Source organism: Xiphophorus couchianus, chromosome 18, assembly GCF_001444195.1.
Source record: "Xiphophorus couchianus chromosome 18, X_couchianus-1.0, whole genome shotgun sequence".
NCBI classification, from domain to species: Eukaryota; Metazoa; Chordata; class Actinopteri; order Cyprinodontiformes; family Poeciliidae; genus Xiphophorus; species Xiphophorus couchianus.
Window position 1 is genome coordinate 14,919,909 of NC_040245.1, and position 25,608 is coordinate 14,945,516.

At 38.0% G+C, this 25,608-nt stretch overlaps 1 protein-coding gene across 2 annotated transcripts in view; it reads left to right on the forward strand.

The window, feature by feature from the left end:
* The first annotated feature begins 4,587 nt into the window (after nt 1-4,587).
* kcnab1a (potassium voltage-gated channel subfamily A regulatory beta subunit 1a) overlaps nt 4,588-25,608 on the forward strand; it is a 98,831-nt gene continuing 77,810 nt past the window's right edge. Inside the window, exon 1 of one of the 2 annotated variants that reach the window (XM_027998952.1) lies at nt 4,588-5,027. In XM_027998952.1, coding sequence (XP_027854753.1) covers nt 4,750-5,027 — 278 coding nt within the window. In that variant the 5' untranslated portion in view covers nt 4,588-4,749. Of the gene's footprint in view, nt 5,028-11,659; nt 12,455-25,608 lie in introns of those variants that run through there. The other variant, XM_027998951.1, reaches the window with a different exon arrangement.

The window sequence follows — 25,608 nt, forward strand, 5'->3', positions numbered from 1 at the left end:
CGTACAGGAACGCTTGAGCTAAATTGAGACAAAATGTGTACATGGTGCATGTGTGCACATCAAAAATCTTGATAAAATGTGTAGCAAAATTTCTAGTCCAGCAGAGGGAGTCAGAGGAAACTGAATTACAAGCAGTCCTTTTTGGTGAGAATGCATTTTTACAGTGGTGAAAATGTAAAGAGACTGTTTTATTATGGCTACAAATAATACAACAAACCTTTGCCACTAATGATGTTTAGAAATGTTAATTGATTAGGAATCGAAATGATGGATAACAAAGTGTTTAGTTGTGTTGAGTGTTGACATATGTGTGTTTTCTGGCAGGAACACGTGGCTTTGCAGAGATCCATGATGCCGTAAAGCTGTATCCAGTCAAATCTGTCTGTGTGGACAATAATAAATTCTCCCAGTGACAGAGGGGTGAAGGTATGTGTTTATAATTTAATGCCAGCTGACGCTTCCATACAGGAACACTTGAGCTAAATTGAGAGAAAATGTGCACATGGTGCATGTGTACATTCTTTTTGCTTTGTATTTGTCTGAGTGAACTAGTGTTTACATAAGTTACTTTGAGTTAGCAGATTTATTTTAATGGTGTCTCAAGTCTGAATGCTTTTTCTTAAAACTACAAACAGGTTTCTTTTGATAAATCTGTTGTCCAGGTCAAGAAGCCAAAGATCACTACCAGCTGACCCTCCAGATGTTATGTTTGTCTAGGTTTTTAGTGTTCAGTTGGGTGGTATTGCTAAATGCGTGAATGGAAAGCAACAAAACAATGTCTGTTTTTCTGGTGGATTTCTTAACACTAATACAAAATTGTATTAGCCTTTAAAATGTATGGGTCTCAACATGTGGGACATCTCAAGTGGATTTAATCTTTGAGTTGATCATAACAGTTGAACCTAATATGTGTTTCAGAGTAAATTATTGTAAAGTTCCCATAAGAAGATAATCAAAACTACACTGAAAACAATTGATTGTTAAAACACATGGTCAGTGTTAGAAAAATGAATGATGTATCTGTTCTCTGAGTGTGACAGAGAACAGGCACAAGAGGAAGAGTGCAGCACATTGCATGTTTAATGTTTATAAAAATATAACGTTATCTGAATTGTTCACGCTGCCTTCCCACAAGTGCCAGGTACAGGGGAAAGAGGCCTAAGCCGAACCCTTTTGCAGGGGTGATTTTCTTAAACTTTGTATAGCTATGATCTCACCTTATTGAAGTAATATGTAACTGCAGTGCTAAACTAAATTGTTCTAATTAGATGTAAGTGAAAATGAGACCAATGGGACATCCAAAGGCTCAGGTTTGCTTAGCTTAATCTAAAACTGGGAGAGCAGCTGTTCCAGTTTGTTTCATATAGTTTGTAGCCTGGGTGGGTTTTCACACACGTATCTATGTATGTCTTTAATTTCAAAACCTTCTCAGTATGTCTTACAACTCTCTCTCATTTCTTTCCTAAATCCTGTCTTGTATTTGATACGCAATACCTTGCAAAAAATATTGTAAGTTTTTCAACCCTTTCTGTTGACAGTTTGTTATTGGCCAACAAAAAGATTTTTTTCTTTTAAAAAAAGAAATCAAATAATCAAAAAAGTGCAACCTTTATTTATATTCAACCTATTGGGTAAGCACTTTGTAAAACTTTCATTGTACGTATAGCTGGTACGTAGCTATCAGCTTTCCATGCTAACTTTCAGGTAGGTTACTTCTTAACTGGTTACACTGGATTTTATTGAAACAGCAACAATCCAAAGATGCATCACACTTTTTAGATTTGCAATATTATTTGTTTTAAAAACTGCTACCAACCTCTACGCATTTGGCAGTCATGTAAAACTGTAACAAAATAAATTAAAGTTTGTGATTATATGAACAATTGTGCTGGTAGGGTAGGATGGATTTATGGCAAACTTGTTCGTTGAAGCTTAAGAAACACAATGGATGTTGTACTGATTCATACTAGTACTAATTAGCTATGAGACAGTTTATTTATGGGATCTTGCAATTTTAGTAACATCTTCCTGTGAGTAAAAAAAGAAAGCATTTAAATTGACTTTGTTCTCAGAACTGTTGCTAAAGTTTTTTTTCCCATCACATGAAAGATGCCTCAACTTTGGGGATTGCTAATTGTTTGGGGATTGCTAAACTCCTTAAAAGGAGCCATGTTATTGGGCTCCTTTTAACTTGACTGAACAGAATTATTTTTGCTCTATAAACATAATGAATTTACCCTGAGTCTCTGTGTCAGAGCACACATCGTATATGTTTGCAAAGTGCACTGTATCAGTTTGCGTCTCAGCGGAGCTTCAGGATAAAGGCCGGGGATGACGGATTTTGCTTACGGTAGGATTTCCCACTAAGTGATGAAGAAGTAACAGAGAGGTCAGATCAGATAAACTTTGTGTTAGGAATCCTCTGAACCAGGGACCTTGGAAAGCAGCAGATCTTCCAGCTGATGGGCTTTGCATAAGGCCGTATGACTCCAGTGAAAATGTGTCAACTGTCATTTTACTCAAAACTCCCATGCTGCAAATGTAGATCAGAAAGACATCAGTGATCTATTTTTACCCCATTCGGTGGTGAAGACACAAACCCAACACAATTTATTACCTCATTCTGTGTCGTTAAATATTATCAGCACCCCTGATGAAAATGAATAGAAAGAGAAACGTAACATTTTTATGTCATTAAGTTAATAGAACATAACAGAATTACAGTGGTACCCTCAGCGATTAATTGTTTTATTTTATTATTAATTTTAATTGGTTGTAGTGTCCATCTAGTATTAAATTGTAACCAATGTCCACCTGCTTCTCAATGATAAAAAGTATAATGTGATACTTTCTCTTGGCCACTCATCAAAATGGGAAAGACAAGAGAAAGCTCTTAAAGATCACAATTATGAACTTTGCCACCATAAAGCTAAACACATAATACTGACAGGTTTTCAATCAAAGTATCTGGAAGCACCCTTGATATCCAGCACTGACCCCAACCTTTTTCCCAGTCCACTCTGATTGCTTATGTCCAGTTTGTCCAGTCTGCTTCGATCTCATTACTGGGCTAAATAATTTAATGCTGGTCCTTCGTCACTGATCTATTCACTTGACCTCAGAAGAGTCAAATCTCTAAGTATCTGATTAGATTTCTAGGGGATTCTCAGTCCACAAAGCTTGACCACAAGGAGCTGTTTAATGCATGAGTGTGTTCACATGTCTGTTAGCAGATTTACTACCAGTCCAAAATAGCAGTGGATGCAGAATTTCATGCAATAGCTAGTAACGTTTGTAGCTCATCCACACTTTGCAGTTTAAATGCTGTTTCTGTTGTCTGCACGATCTTCTTCTTCAAGCCACCCTGTCACCGGTAAAATGTAATATTTTAGTACTTCAAACCTTAAAAGTGGTACAATATTTGATTGTTCTTACCTTTTAGTTTACTTCAAAGTTCTGCCAAATTTGTCAGCGTTAGAGGGAAGGAAAAAGTCTGCACTACCTACCTATTATGATTAATCTTATCAGCAGGCAACCATACAAGTAGATAAGAGTAAAGGAGTGAAATAAGGACTTGCTAGAATAACAAGGGTGTTTCTAGTGCTAGAAATCTGCTCGTACAACTACAGAAAGAGGGAAATTAACAGAATTGAGAAACCATAGCAACAAACAATAACATCACTGAAAAGTACATGGAACAAGTTAGTAGGCCTACTTAGTAGAAACTGCAACCCAATGTTAAGTGCATTTGAAAAACACCTTGGTGAGCCTTAGCATGCTTGTGAATAAAGGCTGTTTTGTAACAATGTTCAGTATTGGGTGTGGGGAGCCATAGACCTGCCTACCAGGACCCACAGATAAACATCCAAAGGCCCCTTCAGCACAGAAACAGAAATCAAATCCAGGACCTTCTTGCTGCAAGAGTGCTACCAACTGTCCCTCTCATACTAATGAAAGGGATTAAAAATAATTACTAGATTTTTGAGAAAGAAATAAACTAGAAGTAGAAATATCAGATTATTGTATCTGTTCATAGTTTAAGAAAAGTGTCTAGACTTTTTCATTGCTCTGCTTGACAAAGGTGTAAATTAGAGTTTCTCCCCCACTAGCAGTGTGTCTTATTACACAAAGAATGGTGTTAAGACTCTGAGGTGGTCCAGGAAAAGCATAAATATAGAGCCATTACAGATGCTGATGACATATGTGTGTGTACCTCTGTAACATTTGTGTCTTAATTATAGTAAGTATCTATCCATATGCTCCCGCAGCATTAAAGACATATTTAAATAGGGGTGGCTTTATTTATTCCTTGTGGTCACTTATTTATTTATTCCAACTGTGTTCATTTACTTTAATTGCATTAACAATACTTTTTCTTCAATTTCTGTGTTATTTTAGGAGGTGCCTTTTGTGCACAGGTATTACGTATACAGTCTGTGTGAGTGAGTAAGTGCATGCATTGTTGACGCCCTGGCATGTTTGGCTGCTTCCTTTTAGGTCAGAGCAGGCTGTGACGAGACAAGGAAACTAGGATCTAGTTTCAGGCTGGATGAGGCTATAAGAGCACAGAGAGAACACTGCATAGACAAAAAGACAGGCAGTCAAAAGGCATCAAGTAGAATTGAGATCTAACAAATCTTAAAGACAGGAGAGGGGTGAAGAAGATAGCTAACTAATTAACCATAATCAAGAGTTTTTTCTGGTTCATCTGAACCTTCCCCAAGACGGGAAGGGCCAACCTCCCGGGCCATGCTAGCAGCGCGGAGCAGCGGAGGAGGTGTTGGAGGGCCTGGTGGTCACCAGCCCCCAAATATGCACCGAAGACAGTCGGTGGCCTCTCTCAGTGGTTCCAAAACCCACCGAAGCAACTCCCAAGATGCTAAGCGCAATTCCTTTTCCGGAAAGAAGGTGGCGCAGCAGAGGCATAAAGCAGCGCTGATCAGAGAGTTGGAGACCAGTTGGTACCTTCGAATGTTCGGACTGGGCAAAGAGGAAACCGTTGCAAATAAGACTGGCATGCCCTACAGGTCAGTTAAATCTTGTGAGTGTGAAGAGACACTGTAGCTCCATCAAGGTGTCAGGTGTATTTTCCCTCTTCAGACAGAATACTGTAATCAGTAACGTTTTGTGTGCAACTAACAATGTTTGGGATGGACCAACAATGTTATCCGATGACATGTGCTTCCCTACCCGTCTGCCCAACCATCCATTTGGGTGTTGTACAAGTCATGCCGGCCATAGTGACCTCCAGATTACACTGGTGTCACCTGATCTGGCTATAATGTTATTAGCATTCATCTGTCTTGCTGGATTTGGCTGTGTTGACATCTTGGACCGCCATGGTGACAAAACATGTTGAGGTTGAAGCGACTGTTTTGATTCTTGTGGGTTTGACTGACCAAGCACAGATGAATTGCTCACTGTTGAATCTCATGTTGGCAATAGTTTTCCCTCATGTTGTCTGGTCTAATAATTTTGACTTATGCAAACAGTTGTAGTTCTGCGTTCTCCTTGTCTGACCCTTTGGTTTTGTCTCATTTCTCTTTTTTTTCTGATTTAAATGCTTCATTGTTTTTTTCCAATTATTCAAGCCTAGAGCCCAAAAGTTATTCGTTTGTCGCACCGCCTGTTCCCTCTTCTCTTTCCTCTTCCACTTTGTTTACTCCTCTCCCTGGGTTTGGACTTTGTTTGATGTAATTTTTCACAAAAGGAACCAGGACTTTCAGTTCCATGAACAAAAGACAACCATTGTGTCTCATATGTGTAAAAATATTTACTAAGGGTCACAGAATCATCAGTTCTGTTACTGGAGAAAAGCACTCCCATTTTATGTTGCTTGAAACTACAGATGAATATCAATATTTCTCTTTTAAAGTGGCCCCAAAGCCTCAATACACAGTGAGTCCTTGTGGGAAGAATCAAGAGCTTGTAAAGGATTGAATTTTCTAATTAACTGTAAATATTTTCCAACATTACTTCAGCTCTTAAAAAATGGTTTTCTCAACCAATTACTAGATTCATTCTGAAGTGTCCTATAGGCATTTCTAGCTCTGTTTGATGTATTTGCAGTCAGTCGTTCATGGAAAATCTCAAAAGTTAGGTATTCATACCCCTGGACTGACTCCTCTTGCATCTAAGAATGAAAATAGATCCAACAGTTCATTTTAAATAAAATAATTATTTACTAAATTTGAAAGAAAATTCCAAGTCATTAATATTAACACAAACACCAAATAAAACTAAGCACTCTGTCTTTAGTTAAGGCTTTCAGACGTTATCTAAGAGTCCTGCTGACAAGTTTGTGGCTACACACTTCTCATAATCTTTATTTACAGGCTCATAAAAGGCTCATATGTTAAGAATTTCTCCTGACAGGTGGAGGAGGAGTGTGAAGATGGGGTGATTATCTTTAGTAGCTTTGCTTTAGAAGTGATGAGCTTAATGGACTACCAATAAAAAGGACTTCACACTGTGACCCACAGCTAGATCAACAAGACCTCTGTATTCCTGTCTTTACCCCATTACACACACACACCCCAAACTCCCATCAGTTCTGATAATTTTATTTAGTCTGAACGCCATTATTTTGGTAAAGATTCTGTCTTCTTCGTAAAACATCTGATAACAAGTCAGGACCTCTGTTCTCTGTTCTTGCCAGTCAGACACGCACATGCATACGCTCGCACCCACTTGCAAAAATGCCTGCCAGCTCTATTCTCTGAGACCCTGACATGAATGCCAAATGCTTTGGATTTTCTCTGTCATTTAAATCAGAGCAACTTCTACAATTTTTGGCACTCCAGTGACTCTGCATAAAAACTGGGGCAGAGTATAACCAGAGAAATCCCTGGGATTGTGTAACTCCCTCATAAATAACTGTTTCCTTCTGTCACCCATCCTCTCCTCCCCACTCTAATTTAGTGAAAACCTAATTGCTTTTGACAAAGGTGGAATATTTATGAACTATCCCTAAATCATATTGTTGACCATTAGGACGTATGATCAACATAATCTGCTATAACAGATTTAATTAACAGTGTGGGACATTATCAGTTGTGTGTGTTTTTGAGTTGAAGTGTCATTTATTTTTCTGAGGTTCTGTATAGTGCTTATCGGTAAGATATCCCTTACCTATAGTTGAAAAATGTCTTATTTCAGCAAGGTTTTTCAAAGTATAAATCAATGTTCAGAGTTGGAACCAAGAGCTAGAGAGATTTATGCTGTCTGTTTTAGCTGGCTTCAGCATTTTCAAACAACTGTATCTGTTCATTCCAGTAGGATGGAAACCTACTGATTTAGTCCACACCTTCAGCGAAGCAAAAGCAGGGACTGTTTCAGAAACAGCAAGTACAATTTAACATTAACCTAATGTTAAATTGGTTTATCCATTCCAAAACCAGTTTTGATTAATTTTTTAAAATCGTTGACCTGATGAGTCCAAGTTTCATCTGTCTTGCTGCTTATTTGAGAAGTAAAGATTGTACTCCCTCATTTTTATTTTTCCATCCATTCCGTGCAATGCACCAGTACCTTTGGCATCAAAACAGACCGTCAGCATAATTTAACCACTGAAAACGTTTTTACAGTGTTGCTTTGAAAGCATTCTGTTGACTCCTCCAGAAATACTTCATCTCAGTGCAGCCAAGTAGCTCAATCTCTGGTTCTTCGGTAGCTCAATAACAGCTGCAAATTTCAGTCAGGCTAGAGGGTGTTTATGGTTGAGCCAATTTTCTCTTTCAGATGACGTTACAACAAAACTCCATTCAATGTGAAAGGAACCCCTTTGTAGTTTTCTTTTTTAAAGAATTTATATTTTAAAAACTGTGCAATGTATAACTTTCTAAAGAAGCCCAAGCCCTTAGCACTACGAGATTAAACTATCTGAAAACATTGCACTCATAGCACCGCCTTTAATATAACCCTGGAGCCCAAAAAGAAAACTTGTGTGAGTAGTAGACCCAAGTTGTTCTGGCCCAGATCATCCTAAAACTGTCCCTGGTTCCAAGTTAGTTTTAAATCTCCTAACAATGTTTATTTCCTCTGAGGAGAGCAGTGTTGGTTTGTGTGCCTCAACAGCAGAATGATCCCAAACACACATCACAACTGTTATACGAATGAATTAATCTTTCTGAAAGCATGTGGTTTCTCTGTAAACTGCTAAGGAATATTTAACCAAATATGTTCATTCTTACCCTGTGGGGCACAGAAAAGCTCTGATAAATCAAATTCTGTTACCCACATTCTTTAGAAATTGCAGAATTTATTTTGTATTTTCTAAAGAAAGAATGGCACATGCCTGTCAGCGTATATAAACGTCTCGCCACAACTGCATTTTGGTGTTTATTTTTATTTTCTTGTCATATATGCTCTGAGTAGTTAAAAACGGCTGCTGTTAGCTGGACCATCAGGCATTGGTCCAATTTCAAGTTGGCGAGTCCATCACTGGAGCCAACAATATCGCTCATCTACTTTGACAAGGCAGTGGAATTAGGTTTCCTAATGCCATTGGCAGCAGGTGTGACAATGCTGTGGAAACATGACTCTGTTGTACAGAGAACAGCAGCACGTGTTCCTGTAGAACCTGTTGGATGAAGCGTGGAGCTGGTGCCAAGATTGGCACGTTTCTCTCATGCAGCAGCTACGCTTTTGGACTTTTAAATGTAGCTGAGATTTGTAACTACATTAATGTGAGTTTTGCTCAACAAAACAACAAATTATTAAGGTGAGATTCCTGAACAACTCTTAAAATAGAAGTCACACTCAAGCTGCACTTAATGTTTGTTTCCCAAACAGTTTTTAGATTGATAATGCAACATTTACTCTACTCTCACTGGTCATTATTAAGGTTTTGACTTTCAATAAACAATGGGATTTACTGGATGATGTAGGCCAACACACTGGTGTTAAACAGGAGCAGGACAGTCCCTCAGGGCTGGAGGATGTTTGCTGCCATTATTATCGCAGCCGCTCAGTCAAATGGTGAGGAGAAAAGCTCAGTTGTTCAAGTAAACAATGTAAAAACAAATTTTTATGTCCTGTAGTATTCAACAACCTCTTGTAAAGCGTCCTGTGTTTAATCTTTTTCACTAAAAGAAAATCAAGAGGAACAATTTTCTGTGCTGCTCGTTCTATTTCTGTCGCACTGTGGACACTGGATAATTGTCACGGAGCACAATGATTATAACAGCGATTCACTTGGGGGAGCGAGCACGAGGGGGAGGAAGGGTAGGAATAAAAGATAGAAAACGACAGCTAATTAGTCTCAAGGAGCATGAAGCTGATTGTAGAAGCTTAGAGAGGAAATGTGTGGAACAATAAGCGAAGACAGAGACAAGTGAGACAGAACCCTGGCTGTCTAAAGCTGTGAAGCAGAGTTCAGTTTGTTTCTGGATGGCCCTCTTCATGGCCTCCCCCTCTGCTTCTCTGCTCTGCCTTTTTTGGTGTTCTTGTCAGCAGCTCACCTATATACATGATGAGCAGCTCGAAGGCAAACGCCAGGAGTCATAACAGAAGTGAGACAAGAAAATCCAGAGAAAGAGCAACAAAACATCAACATCAACCAAAATCAATTTCTGTTTTGATAATACAGCCTTTAGTTTTTCTATTGAACACGTGACCATGCAAAGCCTCCATCTGTATGGATCCCATGTCTATAAATACATGCTAAACACACTTAGGCACTGCATAAACTCAGCTGACATTCCTGACGCCTGGCTGGATCAGTTTTTCCATCGACCCTGCTGGACAACAAACGCAGCTGCCCCCCCACCCCCCTGCCTCCACCGACCTCTCTGCCTAATTCTGTGTGCTCAGATGTGAATGCACTCGCTTTCACCTTGGCAATGCTGAAAACCTTTTTTAGTTTATAAATATCTATGCTGCATAAAAAATGGAGGCTCTGAGGCATAATGGGGGTCATGACTGAATAAGTGCAAACCACTTTTGTTGCTAAGAAGGTCAAAGACCTGAAATGTGAAACATTTTGGGGTCCAGAGAGAATACCTTCACATTTTTCATCTCATGATACGACGCTTTTCCAACACTGTTTATGAATTTATTACAGACATCAACAATAATACGAGTTTAAAGATAGATGGCTAGATAACAGACAATGCTGGAATCTTGCATTGTTCTAGTAATAGTAAACTTTTTTGCAGGTTTTAAATGATGATTTTTAAGAATGGATGCAAAGCTTAAAGAGAGGAAGGGGTATTAAATAAAAATCAATATTCTGATCTTTATATTCTTTATATCATGTTATGTTATTTCCTCATCAAAGATATATCAAATGTGCTGCTTTGATTCATGGATGTTTGAGAAATCATTTAATCTCCTGTTGCAGCAATCCCTTCATTGATCTGAAGTGCTTCCTCATCTTTTTCACAAAGCTCTTCTTTGGAGCTGCAGTCTCCTACCGCATACTTTCCCTTCAGCTCCTCCAGACTAGCAGCAGCAGCAATTAGCAAACACCTGGCGGAACATGTGTGTCTGCTGAGCTTATGATACGGACTACTTCACAGTCCATTGCTCCTATGAATGATTGTAAACGGCATAATGGAGGAGCATTGTTGTGGTGATGTGAATGTCGGGAAGAATAGAGGCTTCTTAAAGAGACACAGGCCCATTTTCAAGGAACACAATTGTGAAGTGAAATTTTGTTTAAGTTGTGTTTGATGTTCAGCATTTGATTCTGCTGTAAAATGGCACGATGTGCATGGAAAGTGCATACCACATCTTTATGAAAACCTACAGAAAAATCAGTGACCTAATAAACCAAAGAATAAATGTGGATTTATTCTGAAGCAGTGCATGAATGAAAGCATCTATCATTTGCCTGCATGTGCGGATCTGCAGAAAGAGTGACGGAGTGTATCTGAACACAGATTTCCTCATATGGGAGAACAGCATTTTTCTTCATTCCTACAATCCACTGGAGGACCAGACATGATGTCACTGAACGTTCTCATGAGAGGACCAAAGGGGTGTGTTTGTGTGTGTAAGCAAAGAGAAAAAAGCAGCTTCCTCTCTTCATTATGGTGGTTCACCTTGTTAAAAACATGTCCTCCAACAGGGTGAACTGTGCATAACATGCTGCTGGCTATGTACGACAGAGTGTTTGAGAATTGTTTTTTTAATTTCAGATGTTTATTGTGGACAAAACTCCACTACGATTTAAGAAGTGGACAGATAAGGAGATGGAATGGTAGGAAATGCAAGATAAAAACGAAAACAAATGAATATATGTTTAAGAAAAACTTTTTATAGTAGCTTTGTAACATTAAAACGTTTGAATAAAGCTAATATATGGGGCACGACCCCATACAAAACTTACAAGACAAATGTTAAGAGGAAGATGGAGACAAGAAAGGAAACCAGGAGTTGGGAAAGAGCTTGTGACGTAGGGAATAGTGGGAGACAAAGGAAGGATGATGAGGAAAATGAGAATGGGAGAACGGATAAAAGGGAGTTGAGGGGGAAAAAAAGGCTAAAAGGAATGAGAGAGTAAAAGAAACCAATGGAGAGAGAGAACGACAGAAAGAGAGAGAGAGGGGGGGGGGGGGGGTGGAAATGGAGGGAGGGAGAAAAATAACGTCCCAGATTCCCAGACCATTTAATAGGGAGCAAAACCAAACTGAGCTTATATTGTAGTCTGGCTGAGCAAGGGGCAAAGTGACAGCATGAGTGCATGTTTTGTGTGTGTGAGAGCGATAAGAGGGGGGGAAGAGTCAGGGTTATCTGTGAGTGCATGTTGCCACTCTGTGTCTACATGTGGGGTTTGACAACATATGTGGCCCAGCGCATCGAGATGTACATGTAAGGAAAAATCAGTTTTCACTGAGTGGACATGCGGCTGCCTGCACGTTGATTGGACTCCATTCATTTTGTTGCATTTTTTTTTTCCCTCGGAGTATTTTAAGCTACTTCCTTTTTTCTCGTTTTTAAATTAGAGAGTTAAAAAAAAACACAAAATCATTTTGTGTTTTGTTTGGAGATAAATTTTCTACTGTTAGGTTTTCATCAAAAGCTGACGTACTCCCGCTCCTCAGCACTGCGTAGGGCTGAGTGGGCGAGGGGCCTACCTGGATTACTGGGAGCTTAGATGTTTGTGGGGCACACAAACAGGAGAAAAGAGAGACTGAAAGAGAAGATAAAGTGACAAAGACAGCTTGAAGATGTACCTGTACAAAGCAACATGCCCGGAGATCCCCAACCCGAAGCAGAAGAATTCCAGGAATCCTGGTGGAGTCGGAGTCCTGACCCAGGGCCTGGGTCAGGGGAGACTGATCAAGCAGGTGTCCATGGGGCCAGGGTCACAGTCTTATGCCCCTGTGATGCTGTGGGCCACAAACAAAGCCAACAATGCAGGGCAGCTCAAACAGCTGGAGGAGTTCCTCAACTTCCATTCGCTGTCTTTGCACGACACTGTGAGGAGTCAGACTGGCATGGTCTACAGGTAACCCTACCTGGCTTTTTTTTCAAATTTGCAGTCCACTTACCTCTGAAATCAGTGTGTAGGTTAGGAAAAGGGGCTGTGTAATATCTCCTGTCTCTTTGTGAAAGGAATTTAAGAGAAAATGTTTTCAGAACATTTGCAGAGAGAAAAAGAACTGCAATCACTCCTGCATTGGTTTTATGCACTTTAATGTTCTTTAATATTCACTTGAATATGCTGTTCACAATGCATTACACAGACTGTTGAGCTCACTTTAAATCTAAATCTTTATGGTTCTTAAACAGTTTGAGAGAAAGGAAATAGATGTTTGGTTGTTTTTTTAACTGAGTTACATACCTTAAAGTTGACACAAACTAAAACTTTAACAAAATGCAAATGAAAGTAATCTTAATCTTCTACCATTAAACATTAATAGAAATTTATAATATTTTGCATCAAATGCCCCTTTCCCTTTCTAATTTTACATTACCTTTAGCAGGTTTGTATTGTGGACACACAATAGAAGCATAACTGTAATCATGACAGCAATAATGCGGCTCAGATCTGCATTTTAAAAGCAGGTTTTTACCTGATTGGCTTAATAGTCGACTGTAATCAGAATGTCAGCACTAGATAACAGGATTAAATCATCTTCCTGTTAAAGGTCTATTATGAAATAATTGCTTTGAATGTAATCCAGTTTCTGTTAGTACGGCGCTGGTGGAAACGACTGCTCTGTGCTTGTTCAGAGGGTTTGTCATATCTGTGAGTAGGCATCATGGTTCTAGTGAGTGGTTTGAGTGGATGTGACTGGGACTGTTGATCGCTGCTCAACCCTCAGGCAAGGAAGCAGCATGTAGCTGCCTTGCACACACTGAACTGTCTTTGGTAGGATGGAAAAGAAGCTGTGCAGAACGAGGGATTTTATCTTTATGTTATCCTTTTCATGCTTGATTTACTCTAGATAATAACACTTCAATAACAGCAGCACAAGACTTTTTTTAATCTACCTGCAGAAATATTGTGTTTGCGTTTACAGGGGGCTGTACTCTGTGATTTAAAGATGTGTGTGCATTAGGGTTTTATATTTGGAGAGGCTGCCGGCTTAACTTTTCCATGAATGACTGTGTGCTTTGGTCATTTGAATAGTCCGTTCATCCCCCAGGGCTTTCTCTCAATTCTCTGCTAAATTCTGCCAACATACTTGAATGTATTACAGTCAGAGTAATAATAACGTGACCTAAACCTATGCTACAGTTGCGCTGGCCTAATAAAACTGGCAGCTGTTTCCATTAATAAACCAAGAAATGAAGAAGATCTTTTTCTGCATCGACCTGCTTATGGGAGCTGATGCTTTCCAGATTTTTCTGCAATAACTCATGCAAATGTATGCCTAAACATTTAGCATTATAGGAGCCTAATAAAATGGCTCGTAAATAATTGAGGATCAGAAGTAAAGACTCCTGCGTTAATCAAAGTCACAACAAAAAGGAACATTTATATGCAATGCCATCACTTTCTTCTCTAGCTTAACCACCAGGATGTTTTACTTCTTTTATTGCTTTTGCAAATCAATCATGATGTACACAATTTGCCTTTTTTAACACAAGAATATGTAATGTAAAATAAGTGATTTCATAAATATTCACCTGCTTTAAATCAGTATTTAGTAAATGCACATTTGGTTGGAATCACAGCATGGAGTGGATAGGTCTGTCAGGCTTTTTGGATTCTGCATTTTTAATCCATTCTTCCTTCCATAACTGTTCATATTCTGTCAGGTTGTGTAGAGATCAGCTGTGAAAATCCCCTTTTCAAGTCACAAATTGTCTATCAGATTTAGGTCTGAGCTTTGAGTAGGCCACTCCAGAGCTTCCACCTTATTGTCTTCAAATTATATCTGTGTAGCTTTAGCTGGATGGTTTGGGTCATTGTCTTGCTGGGAAATAAATGTCCTCTGAAGCCGCAGTTCTCCTACAAATGGAAACAAATTGTCCTCCAGGATTTTCTCATATTTGCTGCCTTCATTTGACCTTCTACCTTTACAAGCTTTCTAACGGCACATTAATAAAAACTCTCCACTCTGTTGTGATTTATGGATTTAGTGTGCTACTCTTAGGAATATCAGTAGTCACCATCTGCCCTTTCACTACTTTGTGGAGGAAAGCTATTTATTAGTCAGGCTATCTGCTCAGGTCACTAGCCTGCAGTCAGACATGCTCCCTGTAGCTGGCCAATAGTAGTTTTAAACAGTAACGTTATTTCAATAAGAGTGATAATGCCCAGGTTAAAAGGGAGGTGTTCACTTTGTGGCAACCAGAAATATTTTCATCCAAATATTTCTTTCTTATAAGTGAGGAAAAAACGTTTAACCTTCTTTCAACCGGTAGATGGTAGTGCCCAGCAAAAGATGAGGGGTGGGCATCTTTAAACAGCTAATCTTCAAGTTGACACATTTTTCTGTCAAAGAGCAGAAACTGTATCAATCTATAGCTGCAATACCTGCCAATACCTGCTTATGCATCATCTAAATCTCATGGTAAAAGCCTTGGTATGCCCTTTCAAATGTGAAGGGCTTCTTTTATGTTTTCTTGAAACCTTTTTTATTTAAATTTTCCAGAAACAGAATAAAACAGGAGCACAAAAAGCAATCAAGATTTGTGCAATTTTCATCTCATTTTTAATCAGCTCAGAGTTAAACAGATGGTTCTTTTTCTAAGCGTTTCAGTTCTGAAAGTTTCAAGCAAAGAAATGCAGCATTTCTGCATGCACACACATTTATATTATTGTTAGTGTTAAGGCTATGAGCTGTGGTGACAGTTGGCTGTTGTTCAGTTCAGAGCATTTGTATTAAACATTTCCTCCAGGCTGATGCGGCCAATGTTAACACTAATTATGTAATGATGAGGACCAGATACTGCTGCTATGTGTAGCACTTTGTGAGGCCTGTGAGGAAAGCTATTTTCCTAGAAACGTATAATAAAATAAAGACTTCAGAAATGGATATTGACAGCCCGCCAGCACACGTGTCTTTCTACAACACAGCCTGGATTCACTCTGACTTCACTTTGTCTGTTTTCTCATTTGCTTTATTTGTGTGAAATAAGATGCAGCTGTTGCAGTTTCCTGTGACATTTTCTGGAATATTTCTGCTTTTTCTTTAACTTGCAAAATACACCATAATGCCTGGTATGCTTTTTATGTGACATTATTAATCTGGGAGAAAAAACAGGCTTTCTTTTAAAAGACAAAAAGCAGAAACCTTGCACATCCCCTTTTAACCTAAATGCCAGTGAGCCAAAAGCACTCTTCTGATTTTTGATTACTTTCACTGAATTAAAGGGCATCAATTCAATCAGCCAAGTGGAAAGATTAATCAAAAGCCCATGATATTGTTGGATACAGAGGAGAGTGAAGGCTTGAGGGAGGAAGTGAAGTGACGTGTAAGCCTCTAGGGGGCAGACAGACATATTACGGGACATATGGTTTGTGCTTGTGTGTTGCGGTATCTAGGCACTCACTCTGTGAGGTGAATATGCAGGAAATTATAAAAATTTACTGCCAAAACTCGATTTGATAGGAATGAACTAAAATTCAGTGAAACATCCTCCATAAATTGATGGTGTGTGCGTGTGTGAGATTCTCCGACCCTCTGGATGCTTCTCAATCTCTCTGATTAAATGAACTAAGCCTGCTTCCAGACAGCAATTTAAAGGTGATGGAGTTAATGCCCTCACAGTTGCGTCCTCACTCTGCGGCCCCTCAGTTTGCAGGCTTATTTCTTGTCTGAAATGTGCGGCATTGTTGTGCTCACATCTATTTTTGACATCATAAAGTTTATGTTGTAGTCAAAAGATGAAAAAAGATTATGTTGAATAAATATCTGTTAATGTGTAATAAGTATTCCCATTAGGATACCATAATAATAAAAAATCTTTGGATTTTGCATTTTTACCTACAGACGTATAGCAAACTAATTCTCACTGGAGTCAACTCCAGCCTGTTGTACAATTAATCTATTTGTGAGTTTCTCTGTGGACTTTTAACTCCACAGTATTTACAGAAACCTTGCCTATTTCTGGATTTTTTGTTGTTGTAGTGCATACCTAAAATATTTGAGAGAAACACTCTGACATAAGCACAATACTACTTCTCACGCCAAGGGTTGTTTGTAAAGCACTAGCCCAAAGCTGAACAGTCTGCATATGGTCACGTTCATGTTTGAACTCACCTTTCACACACATTGCAGACCATCTGGGGGACACTTCCACTTAAGTTTGCGTCTCGCTGGGGTCCAGACTTTGTTCCTGCATCCTTCGTTAATAAAATGGTCATAGAGAGGGGGCCGCACCTTTTTGCTGTCCTCCATGGACAGCCACTTTCCAATTTCAATGCAGGAGTTTTTAGGCATTTGACATGTAATGTTTCAATTGTTGATGGTATGGTGTTTTCTATGACTGTGTTTTTGTGTTTTTATGATGGTGTAGCACTATGATTGATTGAATTATTGCAGGTATTTTGTGAAGAGTCATACAAATTTACAACATGTCTGATAAATACTCAAAAATATTTATGTCTCCTCTGGATACAAAACCGGATAGTTGTATGTGGCTGCAAGTTTAATTTTGTTTGCAGTTGAAGCAGGGAACTAAGACTACAAACAAGGCTACACAACTACTACAATAAGAGCTGATTTTGACGCGTTGGGTGAAGTAAGGGAGACCTTAAGGGAGAACTTACTTATTCCTCCACCTGACAGTGGAGGAATAAGAAGTGACAAAAGGCAGGGCCAAGTTCTCTAGTGTGTCGGATATTTAAGAAATCAGCAGGGATTAGTGCAGACTGTTTGCGTAGCATAATTTGGGATTGTGAAGCATAATAGCTGGATCACTGCTCTGTAACATTTACAGAAGTTAGAAAACAGTTGCTGCTGTTATTTTTTATTTTTTTTACAGTGGTTTATCTATATAGTCAAAGGCAGATGTGTGAATTTCAAACACTTTTGTTTTGTAGGCTAAAACACAAGAGGCTGAGAGAACACCAATAGTTTTTGTGTTCTCTTATTCTTACTTAAAACAAAAATAACCAAGTCATGTGAGCTTCAATGTGTTTTTACTGCAAACTACAAGTTTTTCCTCACTGCACTGTGCATATTTAAAACGTTTGTTTGCTTCTGCCTGTGTTCTTAAGTAGAAACTGACCGGGGACACTCTTTTTATTAATTATGGTGCCGAACAGATGGAAACACCATAAAACAAAATCTAAAGCATTGTTTCTCTACCTTTTTTGGGTCAGCGCCCCTCTATCCATTATACAGGTTCCTTACCGCCCTCCATCAAAGATTTGTAGGCTACTTTGCACTGAATATTATTTTATTGTTAATATTACTATCACTATTGTTGATGTATTAATTTTTATGGTTGTTTCTGTATTTATCATCAAAAATAATTTTCCAGAGAACAGAAAACCCATGGGAAGAATTTATTTTTTTACAAGTGTCTATGGAAAATTCAATGGACATTCAACTTAAAATTGGTAGACCTATCAGCAGCCAATCAGAGTGGAAAAAAAATCTTCTGTGCCATTTTCTGATGTTAGTTGGTATACATTGCACAAAATGACCAGATAAAAGATGTACAACAATGCCAGTTTAAGCTTTGAACCATTTGCAAAAGATTGTGCTGTGCAATATTAAAACATGGGCGATGTTTAGCGATGTTTCACTGAATTTTAGCGGTACCGCCGCCCCCGTTGAGAAACACTAGTCTAAAGCCTTGGTTGCTTGTTCGTTGATATGGGCAACATGAAAACACCAATGCAAGAGGGATTTAAAGTTAAAAAATATACTATATCAAAAGTATTTTCTCCCCCATCCAGTTAAATGAAATCTGATTCTCCAATCTCTTCTATGGCCATGGGTCCATAAAACTAAGCACCTAACCAGAAACATTTGTGAAGATTCATCTCTAGATCAGTAGAAAGATGTTCTATGGAGCAATAAATAAAGCCTCTTTGTCTGTAAATCAAATGTACAAGTCAGTCCTTGTCAGCTGCCAGGAGAAGAGCGATTATCTAAATGTGCTGTATCAAGTGTGAGGGTGCAGATGCCAGGGGTTTCTTTCAGGGGTCGTATGAACAATTGTGGTGAGGAAGAATCTGATTGCTCTGCAGAGCTCTGACCTCAATTATGATCAGCAACAAGCAAGCTTTCCCACTCTATTGTGTTACATGTTTATGGCTGCAGGTTTAATTTTGTTTGTAGTCATTTTATAGGTGTGTGGGCATGGTTTGCATTATTCCTTGAAGGCTGTAATGGGTGACTGAACACAGTTGGCATGCTTCTAGAGAACAAGCACAAGTGAGCACACACTGACACAATCGCGACACTTGCGGTTGGACGCACAAACGTACACATGCAGATAAATGCGTCATTTGCTCATCCTTTATTCATCTTGGAAAACGAGTGAATATTTAACAGAAGAGCTGGTGTCCTTTTTGAATACTTAATTGCTCAGACGGACACAGAAACCTACATTTGCATTGTGCATGTGTGTGTAGACTGGCTTCCAACTGCATATCCACATTACATACATAGTTATGGTTATTAGAGAATTTAAGCACAATTTTCTGCATTGATTAATTTGTTCTGATCACTGAGGTTGAATTAAGCATTAATTCAAACTATGAACGTGTTTAATGGTTTTTGGCTAAGACAAAATGTCCCAATTTTTATTTAGGATTTTATTAGAGTATAAATAAGGAAGGTAGAGAAGGGGATTGTGCTAAAAGTACTTGATGTAGAACTGATGTCTTGTATAAATGCAGGTGGGTGTGTTAAACCGTGAAGGGCTTTACACAAAGGCCATTAGATCGACCAAGATCCTGTGACACCTGTGGCTTGAATGCAAGAAGTGATAAATTACTCTGGACAAAGAGACAGAGAGCATCACCTTCGTCTTTGTAACTAGAAAAGTTGTTAAAGTGGCTCTATGTACAAAATATTGAGGATTTATATGTTATATTTCAAGTGTTTAAGAAGGAATTATACTTCCTCAATCCGTTTTTGCATTTTCAGGTGATATGAGTATTTTGAGGAGCATTTAACAGAAGTGTTAGAAATTACGTACATTTGTATGATTCTTCACAAAATTCCTACAAGCCTTGCTATTTGGGAATATTGTGGCTTTTTATTCAGCTACAACAAGGATGGAAATAAAAAATATACATGTTTGTTTGTTTCTCTTGACTGAACATACTAAAAAAAAAGCGTTGAACAGTGACTAAAACAGCTGAATTGCTGTATATTATTAACTTTCAAACAATAGTTACAAACTGAGAACAATTGATCCAAATAACTGCAAGCCTGAGAATGTTCTTTTTTTTATAAGTCTACGTAAACCAGATAAAAAGGCAAAATGGATAGATAAAACAATCTACAGTTCTGTCAGAATTAAAATTTATCTCACATAATGAGCCGTCACCTAATAAAAAAAAGCTTTTCAAAATTAATATTTTATAAATGAAAAATTTAAGTCGAATTCAACAATCCCCATAAAGGCTTATGATATTGAAAATATTAAAATATATGTAAAGCCTCATCCAGAACTTGACTACAGTTTTTAAAATTCAAGTATTCAGTAAATTTTCCATTACAAAGAAAAAAGGTTGATTTTCCCAGTAGTGTAGTGATAATGGGTTTATTAAAGATTTATTCCTAAAGTACTAAAGAAATCAAACATCTCTGATTCATTAAATACCAATGAACTAATTCACAATTTTTACTGGATTCCAGTCAATAGATCTGCTTTACAGCTTTAAGAAAGATGATTAAACTCTTCTTGCAATCACCTACTATTCCCAGCACATACTGTACATACGGCTTTGGTGTTTCACGTATGTCAGCACTAGCTGACTGCGTGAATCAATAGGAAATCAGATTGTCCTATTGACATATTCATTCAGGAATAGTGCCAGGCTGCTGTCAGTGCGGATCATTGCTTGGCTGAGCAATCTCCAAAGCTTTCCCAGCTTATAAAAGGTCTTTTCTTTTCAAGTGTGAGAAATCTGAACCAGGACTCAGAAAATCAGAATATGACTTTAAGTAAACAAAGCAATATTGTCAGCATGGTGGAGTACATGCTAATGAATGTTGGTTGATCAATTATCAGCTTTTAAATTCCTGTCTTTCTACTCTTTATCTTGGCATCCGACTGCTTGGCCCTCCTCTCCTGACTTAGTATTTGCCCATTATTGATGAGGACTGATAAAGTTTTCTTTAGGAGGCAGCTCTCTCCTTGAGTCTCAATGAGGTTGTATAAGAATAACAACCCCTGCAGAGCTTCATCTTACTCTCCCACACATAGGAGAAGGCACCTGGCCAAGTTCAGCCTTGTGGTTATTACTCTCCAAGACGCTTACACACACACACACAAACGTACACACATGGATGCAATCTTGTTCTATAAATCTATTAAGTGATGTTCAAGGTGACTTCCATTTCTGGCCGAGCTAAAGTTCCACAGCTCTAAACGACATCTTGTAATATCTTTGGACATATGAAGCATTTGTAATAATAGATGTGTGCTTAAGGGCAGAAGATTCATCTTTTCTCTGTTTAATTATGTTTTTACAACATGTCTTTAGGAATATAGCTGCCATCAAACACTCGGTTTGGTGTGTAGAAAGCAGGATGGGTAACTGCGTGGGTGTGCTTTAGAGCTCTTGGGGGGAAACTAGAGACTCTGTGGATCAGTAAGGCACAATTATAGGAAAATGAAGAAAGCAAATGAGAGTCCTTAGAGACTGGAAAGGAGATCAAAAGAGAGAAGCAAAGAGAAACCCAGGAGGTGTGTTTGTAGTATACTTCGTGGTGTTCTTTCTTTATATTGCCACAAGGGGGAGCTGTGAACCCACTGAATTAGCAAGGTTTTTACTTGTTTGTGTGAGCTGATGAGCATTTTCTCATTGTAGATTGCAAATGTGAGCCTTTACTCCTGCCACCTTGATGTCTGCTGATGAAACTGAAGCTGCACATCTTTACAGGAGTAGCATCATGGTGCCCAATGTTTTATTCATGAGTGTCATAATTGCTGTCACTGTCTGAGACGCTTAAAGTCAATTATTCATGTGTGCCATGAAATAGCCCCATGTGCGATGTGCTTTGTTTGCCTAGAGATGAGGGAATGTTTTGACCAAGGCAGGTCCTGCGGTGCTCCTGCGGTGCTCCTGCAGAGGTGGAATCGATTGTGCTGTCACCTGCTGTGCATTTGAAGAAACAACTTTCAAGCTCTGCTCAATATCATATCCAACAAAACACCTTTATAAAATGAGGTGTGACGTCATGTTGGAACTATCTACTTAAACATTATTCAAAGACGACACAAGTACATACGAAAGAAAGTTTTAAATGAAGGTGTTTATTATTGTGGGAGAAAAAAAAAATCCAAACATACATGACCCTGTGTGAAAAAGTGATTGGCCCCACTGTTCAAATATAACTTAAACGTGGTTTATCACACCTGAGTTCACTGTGTCTAGCATCATGCATCGACCATAAGAAAGGGACTGAGTAGAAATGGCCTGCATGGCAGAGTTCTAAGGCAAAAACCACTGCTGAGCTAAAAGTAACATTACGTTTTGTCTTAACATAATAGTATTAAATTATATATTAAAGTATTATATACACATACCGTAAGCCTGTAAGAATAATTTTAACCTTATGTCATCTTTGAGAATTATTTAAATACACAGATAATCTCTCTGTGCTACTTTCACAGAACTTCAGAGATTATTTCATGTTTCCGAGTATTGTTACTTGTAACATGATTTACATTGATTTTCCTCCTACCAAATCACACTTATGAAAGCAATCATCATTGTTTCTAAACAGACACGTTTGTTAAATCCTACGTCACAAGTTGCATGTCTTTTAAGAAATACGTTTTATAGGACGTGGTTCAGAAACCAGCAAAAGATAATATTAGATTTACTGAGTAACCTGTCTTTATATAAATAAATATGTACTTGTTGTAACAAGTTAATTGCACATTTGAGTCTTGATTAAAGCGGAACTGAACCTTATAGTTTACAAAATAAAACATAATTTCAAGCCCAAATCTATTCACACCCCTCCTAGCTTTAAATCTAAATCCACCAGAAATATTAATTATTTGTGGTGTAACCCTAAGTACAGTTTTTATGTTAACAATAATTCAACTCACTTTCATTTTAGTGATTATTAAAGCCACATTAAAGTCCCTATTAGAGTAGTTAAGTGGCTTGTTGGGATGTAAGAGCTCTCCTCATTACTGTTTCTCCTTCCCATTATCTTTAAGTAGATTCATACTAAAGCTTCATGATTTAAGTGCTAATAATTATTTCCTACAAAGTGTATTGAGGAATTAATTTCAACTGCAGGGTGATTATTTCAAAATGTTGTATTATAAAAAGTTATGCTGCAGAAAATGCATTTACATTTTGAGTACTAAACATGGCTTTATTATTTGCCCACTACTTAAAAGTGAGAGATACAATATATACTTAAATAGTCATCAAAAGCTGCAGATTAAACTAATTGTGTTTAGAAGACTGGATGTATGTTTAGGGTTATTGTTGTCTAGTGACTTTTTTTCATACTGCCCTTCTAGCTTTGTCCATTTTTCAATTAACTCTTATCAGTTTTGCGATCTTTGCTGCAGAAATGCTGCCACCACCATCTTTTAGTATTTCAGTTTTTCATCATGCATAATGTTTAGAATGTACACCAAAAAAAGGGAATTTTGGTCTATATTACTAAAGAACCATGTTTCACATGTTTGCAAGGTGAAAGTAGCTGGTTACTCTGGGTGGTTCTATTTAGAGGTTTTTGAGTTAAAGAAAACTGAATACATGCACACCACACCTTCTGATTTGTAAAAACAAACAAAATTAAACACAAATAAACTTGCAATTTCTTTTCTTTTCACAGCCGTTCAAATTGTTTGGATCCGTCACAAAATTCCAACAATAAATAAACTATTGTTCAAGGAATGTAAATACATTTACAAAGCCTTGCATGTTTCTTGACTTAAATGTAATTGGGGTAGTCTTGATTTCAGAGTTAAGCATTTAGTAAAACTGCATTGCAGATGAAGCAGCTGTAGAGAAGGGTAAACAGTGTGAGTATTTAAATTATGAAGATCACAAACAAAATGTAAAAGGAGCTTATGGCAGAGCCAGGTTTTACTTCTCTCAGTGCCAATGCAGGATTAAAGATGCTGCCTTCTTCCACTAAGATTTTCTTTTCTTTTTTTTCATCTGCTCAGCCTTGCAAAACTTATTTACAACAATGCAAAAAACAAAAAGAAAAGTCATTGGAAGTGATTTTCTTTTTATTAGATAAATTTTTACTGTTCCCTGAATTACACACTGAAAATATTATTTTCAAAGCTATAATTACCACTGATTTTAGAAAATATATACTTAACAATTTTTAATTCTCTCTAGCAACCTGCGCTTTTACCCTGGTTACTAAAAACCTTAATCTCCACAGTAACCGCTGTGCATCCTTTATTTCTACAGATGCTGCCTGGTTGCATTCTGGCACCTTTATTCTTTCCCCGAGTTTTTTTTATTGCTGCTTTTTCCCACACACATAACGCCTCCATATTGTTTCCATAGCAATGCTATTATCGAGATGACGACTTTCTCTCGTTGTTACCACTCTTGACTATCAAGTGTCCGTATCTGGAGACTCTCTGGCAGTGAGGAATGCTGGTCTCTGCCACAAACAGTTAATTGTGTTGTCAATGTAGGCGTTTGGGCCAATGGGGCGCAAGGTCGAGAGCAACTTGTGTCATCCGTCATAATACAGTGGATAACTTTACACAGAACTTCATTCTCTCACTTGCTGTGACAAGAATTACATCTAAATTGCAGTCTGCAAACTTGTTTGATTTGAAAACCTAGCCATACAGAGCAAGCAGAGAGCACTCATTTCCTTTTTCACTGCTTCCTCTGAGCATATTTACAACCGTGACCCTGAATAGAAACAGCTCTGATCGGAGATGAAGTGAGAGGAAGTGTTAATAAACACTTACACACACGGAGGCACACGCAAACATTTCACCATTAGTACACACAACACAGCTGAAGCTCACCTGCAGAAGTATGTCTACACAGCAATCCATTTGTCTTCAGCTGAAGTGCGTAATTTTCATTCAGGCACCTCACGTGGCACTACACACCAATATTACCATGGTGACCAACTTGGAAATTGAGACATTACGACAATTAAAGCTTGTGTGCCACACATTATTGAACATGTTGCTCAGCTAATAGTGATATGGTACATACGTAGACTAGTTGCATTATTTATGTATTGTAGGCAAATGCAACTACTTTCTATCTTGTTTCCTTGTTTTAATGAGCTCTTCACTAAACAGTTTCCTGATCTCTGTTTTGTACTTTTTGTGATTTTATGTATGAACCACCAGTCAGTAACCTGTGCAGCTACAATTTGTACAGGCCAAATTTGAAAAAGCATGACCCACTTAATGTGGATGATTTGCAAAGATACATCGTAGGCCTTGTATATTATTGTAACCTAATGGATCTGGCTTTGTGTGTGTGTGTGTGTGTTTTTTTTAAAAAACAATGTTGTTTACACTGAAAGAGATACTGTGTTGGCTGTGGTAGCTTCCTGTCTGTAACCTGCCCTGCATGCTGTTCCCATAAAGCTGCTGAAGTGGTGACAGCTGAAACTTTAGCCAGTGCATTCACAGTGCTATGTTTATCAGGCAAGATGCACACAAATAACTGGAAGTACATTGAAATATCTAATGAACTGAGGTCTTAACAAGTCATATTAAAAGCATTGCATTTTAGCAAACTGCTCTGCATGAAAGCATCAACACAATAGTTAATAATATTTAACTAAACTAAACATTTTCTTTTTTAGATCAGTTAAAATCATAAAAATTATTCTTATTCGTTAAATATTAAAAACAATGATTAAAAACAAGATTTTTAGAGATTGTATCAAGATATCTTCACATTCATAAGTTTACACAATTGAATGTGAAGCAGTTTTAAGTTGATAGTTTTGTTTTGTGGGCATTTTATGAAGCTGTGTACAATTGAGGCCTTTTCATACAAATATACAATCATATTCAGTAAATTAGAATACATGTTTAGAT